This window comes from Anabas testudineus, chromosome 6 (genome assembly GCF_900324465.2).
Source record: "Anabas testudineus chromosome 6, fAnaTes1.2, whole genome shotgun sequence".
NCBI lineage: Eukaryota > Metazoa > Chordata > Actinopteri > Anabantiformes > Anabantidae > Anabas > Anabas testudineus.
Window position 1 is genome coordinate 3,823,603 of NC_046615.1, and position 21,762 is coordinate 3,845,364.

At 40.5% G+C, this 21,762-nt stretch overlaps 1 protein-coding gene across 1 annotated transcript in view; it reads right to left on the reverse strand.

The window, feature by feature from the left end:
- Positions 1-16,781, reverse strand: part of spon1b (spondin 1b) — a 74,715-nt gene extending 57,934 nt beyond the window's left edge. Inside the window, exons 1-3 of the mRNA XM_026365293.1 lie at positions 16,189-16,781; positions 15,203-15,309; positions 3,513-3,646 (exon numbers count right to left, since the gene is read on the reverse strand). Of these exons, the coding sequence (XP_026221078.1) occupies positions 3,513-3,646; positions 15,203-15,309; positions 16,189-16,414 (467 nt within the window). The 5' untranslated portion in view covers positions 16,415-16,781. The remainder of the gene's footprint in view (positions 1-3,512; positions 3,647-15,202; positions 15,310-16,188) is intronic.
- Between the last annotated feature and the right edge of the window lie 4,981 nt (positions 16,782-21,762).

Here is a 21,762-nt window from a genome sequence, read left to right on the forward strand (position 1 = left end):
ATCAATTGTTGCAAAGTTGATTAAATGTTTCTGTTGATTCAGAATTCGAATAATTCAATTCAATAAAATTTTACTAAACTACATTATTTGGAGTTAAACCTTTGCACAGTTTAAGTAATAATCTTCAGTTGTTCCCACCTGAGCTGGAAAACTATGTGTGCACATCTTTAAGTATGATTCAAGTGTGTTTCTTAGTAGTCCGTCTCTAAGCTATGAGGGTTGTTTACAATGGTGAATTTCTGTTTATGTGACATTATTGCTTATATTAAATTATTTATTATAGTGATACAACTACGGTATGAGAGTTTTCAATTCTCCCTCTAAATAAAGTGACAATATTTCTTGACAAAGAGTGTTAAAAATAAATAAATATAAGCCAACATCTCTGGTTAATCTTGTAATAAAAACTAGTCCTCTCTTTAAGCGCTACAGCTGTCACCAACAGCTTTGTTAACCCTCTTCCCAAAAAGTAATTGCATTTATTTTCAAACAGCAGGTGTTGAAGTTGGCATCAAATGAAACAATCAATCTCGGAGGCCTGGTCCATTAGTGGAAGGACCAATGAGAGTCCTACAACGAGGGGAAAGTACTGGAACGCTCCCAACTATAAGGAGTTATGTTTAAAGCTTGTTGGAATGAGCTGAGAGACATGTGTTTGACGTCCTGGACGGAGTCGAGACAAATAAGACTGCATGATGAGGATATTCCCATGCTGCAGGCCGATGTGGGATGTGAAAATATGTGGCGTGAAGATGCATACATTTTTCCTTTTAGCTCCGCAGTGGCAGACACAATTCACCGGAGACGGCTGAAGATATTGTCCTGTAAAGTGATGTTTTATAGCACATACTGAATACGATACTGTGTCCTTTCTAGTTATAACCAGAATTTGCTTTCAAAAGTCAAAACCAAAAAACATTCTGAACAAAGATTAAGCGACAAGCAAGTTACAAGAGCAAATGGCGGCTAGTTAAAGAAGGAGAGAGACAGAAATGTGCACAGTACAAATGAGGTAATGCTGAATCTCTATCTCTCCATTGACAGACAAAAGTGACAGTAATACAGGGTGAATTTGCATAGCAGCTGTTCCCCTACGCAGGACTAGATTTATTGGACTAGCAAACAGTGGGATGGCTCCGTGCCATCTGTCATACAGCAGCAACAGATAAATTAAAAGTAACAGCTGTGAGTATACCGGGGAGGTAAGGGCAAGTTATAGCATCTCGCTCAGAGGAGGAAGAGATGCGTGTCAGGGAGGTTATTCCCCTCAGGAAGACGGATGAGAAGATGGAAACGAGAGAGCGGGGAAAAAAGCAGAACTGTGGAGACAGAGAGAGAAACATTTTCAGAGGCATGTTCGCACCGACTTATCCACTGCTCGTCATTTGTATGTATATTCCCCGTTAGTCAAAAAGTGGCAGACAGATAGCCATAACTCACTGCACCTGTATGAGCCTACATAAGATTTCTCTGTGCACGCACAGGTGACATGAATTGCACTTTACGCTTCACGTCAAGTGTTAATTGAAAGAGCTATTTGTCATCAGACAGTATCGCATTTGTAGAAGCATAAATTGCGGTCCCTGCTAATAAGGATCAATCACCTTTACTGGCTCTGGTTGGCTTTTAAACACACAGTTTCCACACCTTGCCTGTGGCTCTCATACGTACAACATCATGAATAAATGTGTTCACCACGTTCATAGCGTCATCACATGCTTAGCATCACTACTACTCCACATACTCTGGGGCACAAATCCAGACTTCACTGCATTTCACTGTGTTCAATCTGATTCAGGCTTGAGAGTTAAAGCAGCTGTAGTGAGGGTGCACTAAGCAGCAATTACTTTCACAGCTTACTGTAAACACACTTCGTGATTAAGAGCCCAAATAAGAAGAAATGGTTTCTCCTTCTTCTAGGTTTTATTTCTTACTGCAGGGACAGTCAACATTTAGTTTATTTATTTTTTATATGTCTGTCGTTAAAATTAATTTGCATCACAAGATGATACAATTAAGAGTGCCAGTCAAGTCTTTCATGTTTTAACTTCTTTCGTCTTTCCAGTGATTTGGAAGTTTCAGTGGGTGTTTAAGCTTCATGTACGTCATCATTTATTTGTTACACTCTGTGGCACTTTTCTTTTTATTGCTAAACCAGGCACCTAGCTAGGCAGAAATGCAGTAATTTCACCTGCGTGTCTACAGTCATTCCTAAAGCTGCAATAATCTTTTTTTTTTTACACTAACAAAGAATTAAATGTAAAAATGTAACATGACAGTGGTCACAAGGGCCACTAATTATCATTCCAGCCCTGCCTTCTCAGTCCTACAGAGCACCTAGGCATCCTTCAGCTCATTGTTCAGTTCATGGCCCTGCTTGCTGCTTTGGTTCTCAGAAAAATGGCTTGAATTTAGTAATAATCAACTTTATGAGATCAACTGTTCAGATGTGAGGGTTGTGTTTACCACGTGATATGTTGGCTTGAGACACTAACAGGTAGAGCTCTATGCTAAATCATCATGAATATCTGTCTCAGTTACCACTCCACTACTGGTATCACAAACTATCTGAATTTTTTAGAACGAAACACCCAAATAACTGAAAAAACAATGTCACTGGCATTTTGTGAAACCCTTAAATTTAGTACCAGCCCTTCTCATGATACAGCATAGTCAACATTTTTCACATTATTCTTGGAGTTGTTGTAGCCACTTAACACAATCATTTCATACTAAGGTCAAACACAGACACACATGCACCACTCTTGAAATAACACAGTGGAGGTTTAGAGTCACACCTGCTTCGAACCACAAATTGCCCCCAATAACTATCATCTGTCTCTTTATTGTAGTGTCGGCCCCATTCCCCCAAACCATAGTGTGTGTCATAGCTTCTGGAGAAACACCTGGCATTAGTTTTCTTAATGTGTTCCCTGTAACACTATTAGTAAAAAAAAAAATGACCAAGCCGTAGTTACTTAGTATTAATTGATGTCTTTTCATGGTTTTACAAGTAAAAGAAAATGACTGTAAATAGAAGGAGCACATGCTCCTGCTGTTGTGGAATTACTGCATATGACTTCTAGGATCATAACTGTGGTTGTGTCACCTTATGTCACCTTTCATTTTTAGCATAGTTTCGTTTGATTTTATTGCTCACAAGTCAGACTTGAGAGTGTGCAGCATGGTAGACCTTCAATGCAAAAACATTTTCATTATATTTGCTTATTCCTCTACTTTTAGGTTGGATTTAGCACCATCATAGCTTATTGTTGCCATGCTTTTTAGTAAATGACATTAAATTGTGGATGATGGAGCTTTTGGAACATTTTAAAACTAGCTCTGATTGCAACTTGCATTAAGTAACATCAAAAAGATGAAATCTTCACTGGGAACAATTGTTCAATTTTAAAAGTCTAGTTTTTGTTCTGTAGCAGTGGTAGAATATTAACTTGTGGAAAGCTAAGTCCTATTAAAAGGAGACATCGTAATTAGAGAAAAAGGACACTCACTTCAGTATAACGCAGCCAGTCCCCGTGGGCGGCGCTGTCCACAACACCTGTATCCTGGTGCGTCTGCGAGGTGTGCTCTCCGTCACCGCAGGAGGACAGTTGCTCATGAACTGTGTCTCCTCTGTATCAATGATCTAGAAACAAAGTCATGTATTATTTGGCATGAACAAATTAAAAATCAAATGAAATTACTGTTGATAATATCACTAGGATGTTTTATTTATTATTTAAACTAATTCTAACTATCTACCTGTCTTTTGTTTTCCCTGAAACCCAGTATAACAGTATTTCCAAGCATTAGATTTAGAACTGTTGCTACAGGAAGCGACTAGTCTAGTCTTGCATTGGTCCAGCATTAAAGTTGTTCTTTACACTGAGCTGTTGGATTTCTAACCTTTTCAGTGAGCTTTCCTTCATGCAGGCATATTGGCAGTGGCTGTAGTTGTGCCAGAAATTCCTGCTCTGTTCTGATCACTGAGCTATAACCACATAAAATATCCTGTAGGTTTATTAAAGGAAATACAGGAGGTGTAGTTAAAAAGCTTATTTGAGGAATAGGCTCATACAGGAACTGAATTAAAACAACATGTTTGTTAAAGCCAATCCAACTAAAACTAATATAATATGTTATATATTCGATTCTAATTTGATGAAGTTAAGTGGTTGTTTTGACTGATTTTACTAACTCAAGCCAAAAGTAGTTTGACAGAATAAGATTCTCAAAGTTCCTAAGGAGGCTTTGGATAATAACAGTCTTGTGTATTCAAGACACGTCTAGCCCAGTCCCCTCAGAACTTGGAACTTCTCAGACATTTTAAAGACTAAACACACACAGACACAGACACACATGCACATATGGCCTATGACCTTGCAGCTAGTGTTCTCCAGCTGCCTCGGCTCAACAATAACAATGACCTAACACCCAGCCTCAAACTCCTGATAGGACATTAAAAAGGGGACAAACGCACCAGGCAGCGCTTTCTTTCCTTTTCAGTTTCTAGAAATCCTCTGTAGATTTGTGTATTGACTTCCCCATGCCTCCTTATTCACTTATTCACAGTTTGGTTTACTTTGTGTCAACCAAGTTTGAAGTTCTGTCAGTCAAAAGCAGACACAAACCACTGGCTAAAAGGGAAAGAAAGAGAGAGACAGACGGAGAGTGGGGAGAGCCACATAAAAGAGATAAGAGAAGAAAAGGAGAGAGAAAAGTGAAGACTGTAAGAAAAGACAGTTTGGAGAGAGGATATGGAGATAGATTAAAACTAACAAGTTGAACTGAAACAGAACCCGTATAAGAATAATACTTGAATACAAAGACTCTGTCTAGACATAAGAGAATTACAGCTTTTGTTCTGTAATGATGATGTTGTTGGCTCAGATAGATATATATATACACACGTGAGCAATAACACAGCAGTGTCAGAGTATATGAATAATATGTGTAAAGGTGCCCATCACTGGGTACTGGTCAGCCCTGCAGTCAGTTGAATTCAAACAACAATAAAAAAAAGTAAGATTGTCCTTAATGCCAAATTCAAGACAGTCTGTTTGAATTTAAGATAGCTAAGACCAGAGTTAACAATGTCAACTCCCAAGTTTTCCAAAAGTACAGACGGTCACACACGGCCCCCATGAAGCACCAGGTTCAGATTAAAATCAGTCCTCTAAACTCAGATGATCAAGCACCACAAGAACACAAATCTTTGTTTTATGCATAATCACAAATCAAGTAAATCAAGCCCAGATTCAGGACTGTCAAACCTCAAGTCATGTTCAACGCCAAGAAACATGAAACTCACATCTGCTGAGTCAGCTAAATTCCAAAACAAGACAGGCAAGCCTCAAATCCTAAACTTGGAAATGGCTACCCAGACACAAACACAGGAAAGTGCTTATTTATTCCACAATGAAGTCCCAGTGCAGTTTAGTGCAGTTTAATTACTCAAATCCCAAGTGAAGGCAGTCACATCCCCAATTAGGCCCCAAGCTGGGACAATCAAATAGCAACACACATTGCAATTTGTTTTCTAAATCTGTTAAGCCCCAAGACAGAAAAACACAAATTAAACACGGTCAAGTCCCAAATCAGCAGAGAGAAGTTTCAAAATAAGACATTCAAATGTCAAGTCCGGTGACAGGTAAGTCCCAAGGTCCCAAAAGTCCCAGGTCCCTTTTCTCAGTTTACTTCTTTCATTTAAATAGACACATTCAAAACGGGTTAGTCAAGTCCCAAGTAAAGACAAGCTTTGAAAGTCACTGCAGCCAAGTCCAATCCGAAGACAGAACATCGGTCCCAAGTTTTAAACTGTCATGACTGTTTTGTTTGTAAATGATCACATTATAGACAGACCAGTCCTAAGTTAATGTCTACATCAAGTCTGTTGAATCAGGACAGATGAGTCCAAAAGTCTCAAATCTGGAAAATTAAATAGTTTTTTTTATGTAAACAGTCAGACTCGGAACAAGTTAGCCACATTAAAGTGTTATGCCATCGCTTTAAATGGGGAGTGTGTGAGGGATAGAAAGACGGGCAGAAAGAGAGACAGACAAAGAGGAAGAGAGCCAGTGTGGGAAGACTGGCAAAGGGACGTTTGTTTTCACTGCTGAAGCTAGATGTCTGTGTGTGTCCATGGTTTGTCTATCTCAATCTCTATCTCTCAGCCTCTCGTTCTCTGTTGAGACGGTAAACACAGATGCTTCAGAGTGCCTGCACAAGCAAACGCAGAGTCCTCTTCAAACACACACACACACACACACACACACACAACATCCCCACACACACACAAAGAGGCCGATCGGGAGACAGACAAGGCAAACTCAGGCTTGAACAGGCAGCCAGGATCCCTGAAGAAAACTGACAATGAGAGTGACAGTGTGTGTAAATGTGTGTGTGTGTTTGTCGGTTGCTGCGTGCGCACACATTGCGGGTTGGTAATTAAATGCAAAGCAGTTACAAAGGACTGAATACAGTTAAAACCTTTGGGACTCGAGTGCAAAGATGTATTTTTTTTTTCGGGAGGGAAACTGGCAGACAGACAGATAGATTGAAATGTCACGTCAACACTTGAAGATGAGCTTATTTCAGAAAGCAACAAAGTTCCCTTGTCTTGATGAAGACCTCGGAGGCGACGACATTTCGCCTTGAGCTTTCCATCAATCAAAGCTGTACTATTACTGCAGAATGCTGCTGAGATCTTGGGGCTATCACCAGCATTGCATCATATTACATTTTGTGTCTGAGCCACCCAACCAAGGCAACAGTGTCACATATCCGAACTACTGCTCTGTTAAAAAAACAGGGGCTTTGTGTGTGTGCGAGTATACATCTATAATATATATATATATAGGTTTCTTCCTAGCAAATGGAGCCAATTTTGTGGCTTTTGGCATTCAATTACACAAAACAACAGCGGTGTAGAGGGAGTGCATTGTTCATTAGCTCTGTTGGATATAAAAATGACCCCTAAGCTCTTTTTTAAAATCCACTTTTTAAAGTTATATCCACACTTTAATGGTACAATGTTTCACAGGGGTCAATTTAAGAGCAGGTTTCTGGGAGCTGTAATGCGGGGATAGCTTTCAAATCAATGAGTGTTTGTGTTTGTCTGTGTTCGTACAGACTAGATACAGGCCGACTCTATTCTACTTGCAAAATAAAGCTCAAATGATTTCTTTCCTAACCTTCTCTCCATCGTGCCCTTTTCTCATTCCTTGTTTTCTTGCACTGGCGTTATCGAGGGTTTGGGGGGGGGCGGTTATGGTGTGAAAAGCTCTGATAACAACAGAGTCTGCCACCTTGACTCAAGAACACACACAGGGACTACACAAAATAACACAGACGTATAAAAAATGCAACAAGGTAACGTGAAAGACTTTTTTAGGAGGCAACACATTTGTGCTGGAGCTTCCAAAGATTTGATTCCACTAGATTTTTACCTGAGCCATGTCTGAATCTGGATAATCCACCAGTCAGCCATAGCATTAACATTATGTTGTGGCTCATCTTTTTTTGTTGGTGGACCACTCCTGGTGCTCAGCGTTCTCCATTTGTGCATGATCTGCCTGACTTGTAACCCTTTCCAGCTTTCTCTTCTTCCACAGTCCAAATACCCAGATTCCTCTTCTTTATACAAGACTGCATGCTATTTGGATGATGCACTCCAACAAAATCAAACACTTTTTCCAACTGATGCCATCATTTCTGTTTCTAGGCAGCTGACTCGAGGTTTACAGCTAAAATATTTCTAATTTCTAAACACAACTCATTGTTTTCCCACCTTAATCTCTGCACGAAAAGGGGTCATGCTTTGTAAATCACCATCAGTTTCCCCTGGGTACTTGGTGCCTGAGCTTGTTTTAGTTTACACTGTATACTCTGGCTCACTTGGTGTTAAGAGGAACTTCCATGCCTAATCAGAAAGGAAAGAGACAACTTAAAGCAATTTATTTATTTATTTATTTTGGTTATTATAGCTACAGGGAGCCTCACTCAGCAGGTATCATGTTAACAATTGAACCTCACACAGACATTAAGCCTGAGAGGCCAATATTCTTCTGACTAAATAAGCACAGTCATTCACAGTCATGTGGGCTAATGCACGTACGAATATGTCCGCTATGGTTTGTTTAGGCTATTGTCAACGAGAAACAACATGAATAAACTAGATAGACTCCTGCTCAGACCAAGGCTGAGTCACAAAGCTGTTGAGACTACCGCGGCCATCCTCAATCGCTTTTAGCTTTCAAACACTAACACTAACTGAGCGGAAACATTTTTTATAACACCAAACAAAGGTAGTTTTCTTTTACAAGCTGTTGTGCTTGACCGGTACTGCATAGCACACAATTATATTACATAATATACTAATACTAAGCCTTTATTAGACAAGCTAAATGTTGATGTTTTCATGCAGATTGAAATTGATCCTTCGATGCAAAATTCTTCCCACTGTGATGTTTTTCCCCCCATGCAATGTTTGCCTGTGTGTGAAGCCAGTGAGGGATCTGGTCTAAATTGTGGCTACATTTGTTTGGGATGACTACATGGAGATAGCACATTACTAGTGCGAACCTGTTTTTGAATCATTGCAGAAACAAATGAGTCAATTAAAAGCACACAGCAGTTTGCTGCTGTCAGAAAAATGAAAATGACTTTGTGTGCAGAGAAAATGCTGCCGTACGCCAAAGTGCTCCGAACAGCAAATGTAAAAGTTTGGGATATAGCTTGGACAAACATTACGTTAGATTATCTGTGGGACTGATTAGCATAATGAGCATAAACTAGATGTTTTCAATGACTAAAAATCTATTTAATTGGATGCATGAAAAGGTGCCGTAACAGTGGCCTTGCACTCATAGTCTCGATGCATTATGTATGTAATAAGCCATAATCAGTGTGGAGTACAGCTTTACTTATGCAAACCTCGAGCATCTGAATAAACCAGCTCGTCAAGCATAATAAACAAAAGTTGTGTAAACTATTCACGGGCATTGCTGGAAGTTCTTTCGAGTAAACATACACACACACACACACACACACACACACACACGATTGTCCTTGTAAACTTTCATTTACCAGAAAACAAAGAGGGGTGAAAGACTCAGCGTGCATCAGTCTTTGAGTACTTAGAGAAAATAATTGCTGAAGGATTACATTTGAGTGTGATTACGCTACATATCAGGTCACCAGCACTGCAACTCCACACACATCCTACACAACCTTTTCTTTAAAGCCTTCTAAGCTCTGCTTGTCTTGCATAATTGCCTCAATGTGAAACCTATGACTTAGCTATGGTACTTTAAACTGATTGGGTTTGTTTATCCCCGGCTAAACTCAGAACCCCAGATAATCTCTAGCTGAAAAAAAGAAGATAATATCTCATGTCTGCTCATCTCTCTCCTTATCCAAACAAGCTCCGTTTGTCTCCCAGAGCAATAACACACTGCTGGCCTAGTTAAATATGACCCACGTCCCACACTAATGCAAGCGGGGCTGGGAAAAACACACACACGCAGACCCGCATGTATACCCAGATGCCCATTTGGTGCAAATGTAAGCACAAAGGCACACATCTCCAACCAAACAATGAGAGCGGACACAGTCTTTCACACTCACTCAGATGCACACTCACAGAAATAGTCTCTCAAGTCTGACGCATTTAGACCGAAGTCCTTTATTAGCAGTAACGGGGACAAAGAGCAGATTATTGTTTAAGAAAAAAAAATAAAAAAAACAATGAGCAATGACTTTCCATTGTGGTGTTTGAGTGCAGCAGCAGGCAGGCACATTCCAGGACAGCTGCCAGAAATAACCACGTATCCGAGAACCAGGAGAGACAACGGCCGTACGGGGAACAACAACTGTGCTGCTGCTGCTGCACAATAACAATCATGACATTGCAAGACTAGCCACATAATTAACTTGTGGAAAATAAACTGTCAGGAATATGAATCACTGCATAAACTTCATTTTACATAAGTATTATTATGTAAACGTCTCTGATAAAGAGAAGCTGAGTTTGATGGATTGAGGTCATTTAGATAAAAAGCCAGACTCACTGTCATGCTGCGTCTTCTCTTATCGACTCGCTAATATAACTGGGACACAAAGGATGGTGTATTTAATAAATGGAATCATTATAAAACTAATTTGTGATACTAAATGAACCAAAAGTAAAGTTTTCATGAGATAGCATAGCGGCGCGCAGGGCGCCTCTTTTTGTGCACTCAAACTTTTCAGAACTTTCCAACACCAAATATATTCTTTTAACATTCGACAGTGTTTTGACGGCAGCTTATCTCCAGAGGCCTTAATCGTTTTCCACATGTGGATAAAAGTGTCAATTACAACTGTCAATTACAGAACAAAAAGTGTCTGATGGATTTGCCAATATGTATTAAACAGATTGCGAAGCCAGATTGTCAAATTGAATTGAGTTCGAGCTGAGCCCACACTGTTCCAGTTTCTGCTCGCTGCCTATTCCCTGGTCTCAGCCTCACTCCAAACTCTGCTGGGACGCTGAGGTTGAGACCAAGAGCTGTTTATTGTGCATGGAGCAGAAATCAAAGGCATTACATGTTAGCTTAGGATACAGTGCAGCTTCATACATTATTATAATATACTATGATGTGGATGTGAATATTGTATACAGCATGTCATGTAGGTGTGATGATTAGATGTTTTTGATGAAAATCAAATGATTTCAGTTTGAAGTTTACAGTGAAGGAGTTTAAAGTGTCCACATCACCTCATTTCAGGTTACTCAAGAGACTGTGCTGTTTTATCTCACCCTACACAATGTCAGAGTTTTCTGCACTATGTCAACAAACAAATCCAATTATTATTTTTTATAACTGAAAATTAAAAAGTAATGGTTCACATGTGGATTTACAGATATGTCACTTTTGATTCATTAATATAGTAAAACCAGTTTGATTCTTGGGTCGGGACATTTTAAAAGTACTAGTATCGCGTGTTTTCTAGCACTCTGTGTTGTACGCCTTTCAGGTCACAAAATGCGTATGTGTATGTATGTTGTACTGAAAGAATTTGATTTTAGAACTAATCTAAAATCAACCAAGGTAACAAAGGGTAAACAAATAAAATGGGTACTAATAGTTGCGCAACTGAAGCGAACTGCAGCAGCAGGAACGAGCTGTAGCACTGGCTCCGCTGTCTCTAGTGTGTGAACCAAGTCAGGTGACCCTCCGTGCTCCAGTGTGTTCAGCATTCTTTGGCATAAAAGTCTGCAGTTCAGTTCAGCATGTACAGCGAGTGTCGAGGAAGAACGAGTCTGTACAAGAGCTGGTACCAGCAACTGCACAGCCAGTTTCAATGTCTTGCACTGGTTATTCTGATGAACTGAACGGCGGCAGCAGCCCGCACATACAGCAAGGTAGCCTTAGGGGAAAGACGGTCTCCTACTGCACTGCTCAGGGCAACGTAACTTTATTCACACAACATATTAAAGGCAAGTGGGTGGAAGAAGGTGAAAGCATTAGTCAGCAGTAGGAGCATGTGGTTATTTAATGACGGGACTACATGATTCTACATAATGGAAACTTAACAGTGTCAATTTTGTATCAAACTTTCAAAAATACTATTACAATATACTGAATCGTTCAAGGACCAGTACCACTTCCAGTCTAATCTCTAGTAATTCACCATTAACTGCTTCTTCGTCCTGGCATCTCCAGCCATTACACTTAGCCTTATTTCACTAAGCACAATTTTGTGACTCATACTGTAAAATGTTGCCATGTTTGTTTGAATGTAACAAACTTATTCACAGAAACATCTTCAGGCAGGACAGCGACTGAACTCTGTGCAGAGAAATGAACATCCACCGCTTGATCTTTCTTTATCCAGCCTGAGGAGCTCACATTAAATAACTCTCAACATTCAAAACCTAAAAACATATTATTACAGACCGACACCCAATTAGTTTGAGAAGTTGTTGTGTCATTGTGCTGAATCAATGTGTTCACTTGTCTTTTTGGTTCATGCTTTGTGATTCAGTGTGTCTAGATGCAAAGACTGCTGATGATAATTTATGTCTGGTAAAGCTGAGAGTAGACACAGAGGCAATGCTGCTGTGAGATACAGAGGTCAAACCAGAGCCAGGGATGTGTCGCAAAAAACACAGCGAGAGGAGCAAAAGAAATGAATAAATGGATGAATGAATCTATTAGCAACAAAGAAATTATGCACGCTAAAGATAACACACTGCAGATGCACTGCGTACGCGTTAGACTGCGTCTCTGAGGTTTAGCATAGCATTTCGTTGTTTGTTAATTCATTCATTCACTCATTTATTCATTCATTTTGCTCCTCCTGCTGTTTTTTATGACTCTTCCTTGGCTGTAGTTTGACCTCGGCATCTCATACAGAGCAGGAGCGGCTCCAGTGCCTTGTGTGTGTCCACATAAGAGGTGTTCAAGCTCAGTTATGAGTGGTAGATTAAGTTTTGGAAGTGGAATACACAACACAGGAAACGAGAGCTGGACCTAATAATACACTTTGCATCACACGGGTGTATAACACGAGTAAATCATGAGCCATTACCCCGCCTGTGTAGACACTGATTCAAATTGAAGCAAATCTGTCCTGATCTGAGTGTGAGAGATGACAAACACACTGTGGAGACACAGATCTCACTATAGTAGTAAACATTAACATACCTTTATATGGCTACTATGGAGCAAAGGGACTGCCAGGCAATCGATACATTTTTTTGAATGCACTCAAAGAACCAACACCTCAGCCAAGACTCACAAATAGTTCATCTGAAACAAATTGTTAATCACCATCTTAATTTAAATCTGTATACACCTACATATGAGGACGAATAACGCAGTTTGTTTGTTTTTTAATGTTTTAATGTTTAAGAAAAGTGCTAAAATATTGCTGCTCTAATTAAAACCTTTTTAGCCATTTTACTTAAATTTGGTCCAACTTTAAATGGAAAAAGTGAATTTCTTGAGCAGCTGAAAGTAAATACCTCTTTGGTTTAGGACTTAGTGACTTTCTGGTTGCAAAACATGCTTTTAAACTAAAACCGATGTGGATGCCACTCACCGCTGTTTTTCATGCTCTGGGGCCCTAGTTCCAATTAAGAGATACTCTGACAACAATGTGCTTTCAATTTTGTGGCAACGAGTTTGGGAAATATCTTTTCCTGTTTTCAACATGACACACACACGGCACAAAGCCACCAGAAAAAATGGATTTTCCAATTTGGTGTGAAAGAACTTGACTGGCATTTGGGACGGAACAGCGACTACAAAAAGAGGCCTTCGCATCCAAAATCAGTGGTTAACTTAACTACTGCTCTTGTGGCTGAATGGGAGAAAATCCCAAATCTTGTGAAAAGACTTCCAGTCAAGCAGAGGATGCAGATTAATGCCAGTGTTCAAGTATCCACATATGTTGTTCAGATGTCCACACCCTTTTGGACAGTGTAGACTACACCTTACCCTGTGGCGTTTTCTTACATCGCACCATCAGAGAGGTTCAAACATGGTGAACATGGCAACCAAAGGTGTGATTTTCTCACAATGTTATTGCTGATACAACGTCTTCTAACCAACCAAACAGAAGGCCACATAAATGGTGCACTGATCAACGCAGCAAGCGACTTTATTGTTAAAAACTGTAGCGGTGGCGATGGATCATAGATTCAGTAGGTGTTGCAATCGTACAGTCTACATGCATTGAAATTGACGTGCGCTACCCAAGCTGCCAGGGTGGCACCGGGCTGTGAAGCTACTTTGTAGCAGTGGCCAAACCGTGGTACTGCAACATCTTAGAGGAGAATTACGTCAAAAGGAGTGGCTATAAAATGGTGGATACAGTTTTAAATATCTTTTATACATACATTAAAATTTTTTTAAGCATCACAAACTATGTGAATTTACTTTTTTTATTATCTCAGTCCAATGTAATTTTGAAAATCTAAATGAGCTGTAGGATTATAATATAAGTACCATGTTTTGTTCCATCATCCAGTTCTCCTTATTACACCCATGGCACTACAACCTAATTCCCAGTGATCTATTTTAACCCAAAAGTTAGAAAGAATGCAATTGGTCAAGCTGATGTTGAATTTTAATAGTGCCCTCTGGTGGAGCACAAAGTAAACTACTTCTATTTAACTTAGAGACATTCACGTTGAAATGAATGCTCAAATGTAGAGTACGGAGAGAGCCACATGTCCTCCTTAGTGCTACCAGTGTTCAAAACTCCACAATATGTACTTTTTATGATGTGTGCTTAAGCATAAACTAAAGCTATACAATACCCCCTAAAACAAATATGGTACGAACCATCTCATGAATCATTTCTTATTAATTTAAATCCCAGGAACTGATTTTGTCACTTTGGTTTCTTCATCAACGGAAAACAAAGAGATAGTAGCAGTCAAAATACCAGCCAAACTATATGACTGAGGTTCTGGCAAACACAGGTGTTGCCAACAGACTGCATGCTGGGAAGCCAATATCCCAGCAAACTCTCAACCAACAGTATTATTTGTTTCCAAGTCAAATCTGGTGGAACAGAGAAGCCACGTTTTCTCAGTCTTCTCTTCGGTATATTGGCTACAGGAAATCAGCCTGCAGCTCTGTTTGGTAAGACTCTGGTTGGGATCAGTGTGTGGAAACACAGCTAAAGATGTGTGTTCCTGTTTACACCGAGCAGTAATTGAGGAAGTCTGGCTCTCTCCTCGGGAGCTCCCTGCTGCTCAGTGAGAGTTACATTACTACTGAACCAAACATCTCACATCCAGCTCCTGCCTTCTCCCTAAATCTCTCTGTTTATCTCGCTTCTTTTTGTCCTCCTTTGCTTCTCTCCTTCTTTCCTCTGGAGGAAATATCTGCTGCTTAGCAGGAAGGATGCCGTGTGTGCCTCAACCAGGAAGAGCAGCACCAAAGAGGCAACAAAATTCGCTTTTCTTCTCTGCCACAACAGGAGAGCTCAGTTGCCTTCCTTCATCCAGGGGAGCTGTGTCGCATCTGTCAGCAACACCTCCTTTAACCTCCATATCAGAAGACGGCAGGGAGCAGCTAAGTCAATTCCCGTGTGCATTAAAAGATGCAAATGAGTTCATCTTTTGCGAATGTTCCCAGAAAGCTGAGAGCACATTCAGCATGCCGAGGTCTTTTCCTCTCACTTAGCGTCCACGTATCCTTACCTGGAATTGTCCAGTGTAGTCATCGTCTGTGGTACCCTCTCTGCCCTCCTTCAGTGCAATGAGCGTGAAGCCTCTGAAATAAGAAGGGCTGGTTGCCAGGAGGACCACTGCAAACGGAAGGAGAGAGTGTGTGTGTGCATTAACTTCACAGAGACACAAGGGCAAGTAGAGGGTCACACCACATGACACAGGGTCGCAGCAGATGATGTGCATAAAATCTGCAGTTCTGTTAGTGTCAGTGTGACGTGGGAGAGTGATCGTTGTAAACAGAGGCAGCATCACGCACTAGAATAGAAAACGAGCTTATAAATCTCTTGCAGGGATTTCAATGAGGTGAACAGCCGGGGAACAGGAGCAATATAATAAGATGTGGGTGGAATTTTGCTTCCACCCACATTGCTTGGCACGTCCATTTTTTAAAAAAGTGAACTTCGAGTAATAACTACTTTTTTCCTCAGGTGATGTCCTTCACAGCTCCATGATATCTGATTCAAATAGCTGAAGTGTGGTACTGCAGGCAAAAAGTTGCATATGATCTCAGTGTGGAGACAATGTGACCTTTGATTTTCATCCTTGTTATTTTAATTTATATGAATAAATTTGTAGGGATCCAGATCTGTGTGTGTGTGTGTGTGTGTGTGTGTGTGTGTGTGTGTGTACTTGAGCAATAAAAAGGGAGTGAATATGGGTCAGACATTGTAGTTCTAAGTAGCCTTATCAGTAGCCTCTTTGCAGGAGCCAGGGTAGGCAGAGTGGGTAGTTTGGAAATTCCGTCCTCAAGGCTGCAATTCCTAATAAAAAGGTGGATTACTATGGCTATCAGGTAAAAGGTTAGTGGGTACACACTCCAGATGAAAATTAAATAAAGGTAGAAGGAAGTTATTTCAGATTAGGCGTGCCTTTTTTTTCCCCTCAACTTAACTTTGTTACATTTGGCGCAGGTTTACGCGCGGATTGCGCAAATACACTGTCAAAACCAACTCTACCTCTGTAGGTTTTGCCGGGCTCGTAGGTTTCCGGGTATCCCTCCACTCTGAGCTTGAACTCGTGGTGCCCATCCTTCCGGGTCCCCTGGGTCTGCGCCCGGAGGATCCGCCCGCAGTACCCGTCCGACCTGCCTCCGACGGGCTCCTCAACGAAAGCGACGGCGTTGCACAGAAAACTGGAGACGAAATAGTACTGCAGAAGCAGCAGATGCAAATACATTCCCATTTCGGAAGTGCAGCCCACTGAGAGTGGTAGTTCAATCAAAAATAAAAAAGCCAGTAGAGGAAAGGTGGACCGGCGGACCGGATGATCTGCTGCTTCCACTCGAACTCCCAGCAAACTATCACAGCGTCACCGTCAGTGGTAAAGGTGAAGACAAGGAGAAGAAGACGAGTCCATCCCGAAGTGCAGAGAGCGCGTCTGGGGCGCACCGCGGTGACGCGGAGAGAGGAGCTGCTGCTCTCGGATCAGTCTGTTGATAGGGAGCCTGGGAGCAGCGGGGGGTGGTGAAATAGCCAAGCTCGGGTGCAGGCAGCTGTCTCCTTCACTTGAGGCGAGGGAAGGTCCAAACTGGAGCTCCGCACATTAATAAGAGCCAACCCTCCCTTACTACACACACACACACACACACACGCATCAGTGCAGCCGCGCAGGCTGTCTGTGTGTGTGTGTGTGTGTGTGTGTGTGTGTGTGTGTGTGTGTGTGGATCTCACACATGGAGCAGCCTCTCAGGGAACCTGCAAACGTTCCTCCTGGTGAAATATAACATGATAACAATAAAACTCAATGAGAGCTGAAAGACATCGTCAAGTTAGATAGTTAGAAGTAAACGACAGTGAAAATAAACAAGGAACATGATGATTTAGTTCTTCTCCATCTCCTGTGCACACTAACACATGTTCATACCAAGTTTAAGCGAACTGACCATGTTTCCTGAACAATGAGCATCGATTAGTATTATTCTCTTCATTCACTAGGGATATATTACGGGACACTTAACTGAAAAACATAATGACACTAGATACGATCATAATAAACTCCACAGTGACACATAGTTCAATTGAAAAATGGCGCTGTTCTGTGCGTATTTACGCATCTTCTGGTCTGATGAAAAACATAAGCATCGACCACTTTCATTCAGTGACAAGCATAGAAACATGACTGATTTTATGTCTGCTATTTTAGAGTAACGAGTGCTTTATAGATGCAAAACATCCAGGAACACCTGAGCTGAGACACCACCACACAGCGTCTGCTGCCTCCGATAAGAACAACGAGCAGCGTTAAATGCTGATTAATTGGATTGCTCTGCTAAGATGATAAATCTTTTTCAAATTACAGTGTGTGAACAATAAAACCTGCTGTAATTATCTGGACATCTGGTGTATGTAAAGCATGCCCTCAGCTTCCCCTCACAACACCCCCCCCACCTTCTACACTGGCTGTAATCTCCTGCAAACACAGTTGCAACATAGAAATGCATCTATATTAAGAGAGAGGAGTGTGTCTTGGTCAGCAGGTGTCGCCAGAGTATCTCTGCCCCTTCAGGTCCTCTATAACTACTTAGTAAATTTGCCTCCTCATCACTGCACTCCTTTACACTTCCATCTCAAAGTCTCATCAAAGTTTTATTATAGTGTGTAAAAAAGTACGAGGGATTATGCAAATGTAGAAGGTTTAAGGTCTCATATCAAATGTGTAGTTTGGATTCAGCTGAAGCAATAAGTTGAACGATATTTCCATTGCATTTAAAATCTTTCTTGTTCCTTCGTGACATTTGGCAATCAGACAAATCATCATCTTACAAAGAAACATGCACAACATTGACCTCCTTTGTTTATGTGAAAAGCTAAATTTGGGATAAATGGCCACATGTTTTACATGTACGGAGAGTGTGTGCTCACACAAATGAGCTGAATCGAACAAACTCGCACCACTTTGCGTGGGTTTTGTGGCTTAAACCTTAAACCTGCGGCGTGTTCCTCAACTGAAAAGCCTTTCTCAGAGCTGGCGATGGTTAAAATAAACAGCACCGGCGCGTACGTCTCTGTGTGATACATCCCATCTGGAGTGACTCTTCACTATAAACTGTCTGATGGATGGCTGCCATCTGGCATGTACCCTTGACCAAGACGTGGAGTCAGAAACAACCCACTGACCTTTCAGAATGAAAACAACCTGTTTGCACACCAGACAGTAACAGTCAAACATCCCACGTGTTTCTTCAGTTTGAGTAAAGCTGCAGAGCAGTGGTGTGAAATCAAGTCTGTCTAAAATAGAAATTTACATCCAGCCTTTTGGCTCAGACGAGCAGTCTACAAAATTTACTCACGGGCATATTTATTTTGAAAGAATTCACAAGAGCACCAGTAGGAAATAGATGTCTGAACAGCGTATTTGTCAAATACTGTTTTCTTTTTTTTCTTCCTGCAGCCACTGTATTCATCTGCACATTTGTCTTTACTCAACTTGCCTGCTTAAATAAGACTTTCGTGGGGGTAATAAGGTTCTGACGCAGGAAGCTCGAGCCAAAAGGGTGTATTAAATATGAAAATTGCACTGATCTTAGTGTGTGGAAGTCATTTCCTCTAATGGGCATTAAGGGTTCTAAAAAAGCCCTTAATATTTTGCTCAAGTGTGTAATAGAATTTCTAATTATTTTACAGAGCTTTTATATTCCACTTTGCTTCCTTTAGGTCACTGTTTCTTTCGCTAATAACAAAGATGGAGTGAATGTATTAAATTGTATTGGTTAAGTGCTCATTTATTTAAAAAAAACAGATTCCTTATTATGCCTTGTATTTTCAGAAACGGTGAAGAAGACAGATTTAATTTAAGTGGCGGTGCCGCCATGAGTGCTTGTTTGAAAGATTTAAAAAAAAAAATAAGAAGTGTTCCACACAGCTGGGGTCAATTTGTCATTTGTGTGACAAGATGCATTTATGTCTCATATTCTGTGTCCATGCTTATGCAAAAGCAAGTAGCAGTGAAATTCAGCACCTAAACCATAGATTTACATGTCATTCAGACGTTTGGACAGCAGCTCGTAATCTGTATGTTGGCATTTCCTAGTTTTTATTAAAAAAGAACATTTTATATTGATATACTAAATTCAATTATGCATTATTATTACATTGGCACATCTGTCCCTGGATGAGATAGTTCAGGTAGGCCGGTAAAGTAAGTTGACAATTCTATAGACGGTCAGGGCTTTAAATCTGGTGCAGTAGCCACAGGAAGCCAGTGCAGAGATCTGAAAAGTAGTGTAGCATGTGTCCTTTTTGGCTGATTGGAAGTGAGACATGCTGCTGCATTTTAGATCATCTGGAGGGGTTTGATGGTGCAGCTGGTAACCCCGTCAGTAAGACATTGAAGTAGTCGGGCCGAGATATGACCAGAGCCTGCACAATGAGTGGTGTTGAATAGTACAAAAGGTAGGGTCTGATCTTTCAGATGTTGAAAAGGGCAAATGTGTATGCCCCTGAGACAGAGGAGATGTGGTCTGTAAAGTTCAGTTGATCATCAATTATCAGCACCAGGTTTCTGGCAGACTTAGTGGAACAATTGCTGAAGACCCTGTGTTGATGCTGAAGTTGTATTGAAGGACCCTGGGTAGAAGAGAACTTCTGTCTTGTCAGCAAGGCATACAGAGACGTTGAAATGACAGGAAGAGCTGTGTGTTGTCAGCATAGTAATAATAAGAAGAGCCATGTGATCAGATAATGGAACCTAGGGATGTAGTATAGATAGAAAAGATTGTAGTATATGCAGCTGTGTGTGCACATATACTGTACTCCAAGTCATGTAACCTTAAAAGTGACTGCCTATTTAAACATTTAAATTACAGTAGGGGCAACTAGAAAGGAAGAGACTCTTGTTGTGCAGGAGCCATTATGTTCTGCACTAGCTTTCCCGCTGTAACTCTGTGTGTCCAAAATAAAGTACCGATAAGTAACAGTCTGCAGCACCTCCTGATCATTGCCCACGCAGCTCAAGGAACATAACAAAGGACCAAGCAAGGACAGAGCTGTACCAATGCCCAACTCAGACTGTGTAGAAAGGAGAATCTAGTCTGGGAGGGCTCAAGGGTCGGTTTCTTAAGAAGTGACTTGATCTGGACCTGTTAAATGAGAGATGTGTTAATGATTTGTGCAATGGCTGGGATTAGTGTGGATGCAGTTGTTTGAAGAAAAGTGGAGGAGATAGGATCAAGTGGCAAACGAGGCAAAATGAATAAATTAGACATTGCAGTGAAACACAACAAAAAGTATTTCTTTCTCATCTGTCAAAATGAACAATACTGCCTCTTCATGCCATCACAGTCTAATGAATATGTAGCAACTTACACAATTATCACTAACAAGGATTAATGCTACTGTAGCAAATACCAAAACATTTGAAAATGGGACTTTATTGGTACTTTATATATCTATGTGTATCATAAGAAGTTTCTTAACTTGCCAACAATGGGTTTGGTAAAAATAAATAAATAAAAAAGTTATAAAATCTGAATAGAAATATGAATACGTTTGCAGGTCTTAGCGTCTGGACATCCAGCACAATAGCCTATACTTACAGCAGATCCACAAACTCATGTAAATAACTTTAGTAATGGATGGATTCCATTCATGTGTGCCAGTGGTACTGCTTCTTTGCACACTGGCTCACTGACAGGGCTCACTGGCACTTTCCAAAGGAACAGAACCACTGTTAATGTCATTGTGAACACCTGTGCCTTTCCTAACATACTAAGTCCCAGTGAATTCCACGAATGATTTTTGTTTTGTATTTAAAGAACATGAAGAGAATTTTCATGGTCACTGTGTCTGGAAAAAAGAAAAATAGACATGTGAACATTGATTTATTGGTTACTAATAACTGTTGTATGAATTTGGTGTTAGCTTGAGCATCTGACAGCAAAGAAAAGAAACCTGCCCATATTTCTCTAGAGAATAACCTGAAGGATCGAATCCTCACAAATCGCTCTATATAGATAAAATCTCTGTGAAATCTTACTAAATTTAAAAGCTGGTATTTACTTGGTGACTCATGGGATGGCAATGTAGGATCTTACTTTAATTACTTATATTATGTCTGCAAATAAAATCTACATTCCAAGTCACAGCAGCATAGCTCTGAAAGTAGCTTTAAAATGTAATTTGAGTTTTATAATGACTTCCCCCGCTGTGATCTACTTTCCATGTTATCCATTTAACAGGAAAGGGCTCAGAGCCAGATAGCCATCAGAGACAAATGAAATTTATATATCAAATTAAAGGGCTTGATGAAACCCACTGTAACAAATACTGAAATCAAAATGGTCAATATTGAATTAAGTAGAAAAATACTGAAAGCTGAGGAAGGTGTGTCTGTCCTGGATTGTTTCATAAAAAATAACCTTTTGGTCTGAAAGCCATGCAGCAAACTCTGTTTTGTTTTGTTTTTTTGTTTCTTTGCTGTTGAGGAGACATCCATCAGGCATTTCACTGAGTCTTTGTTAAGGACAACACACTGAAAAAGTACACGCACACACACATCTACATACACACTACGTGACAATATGCACTGACAAC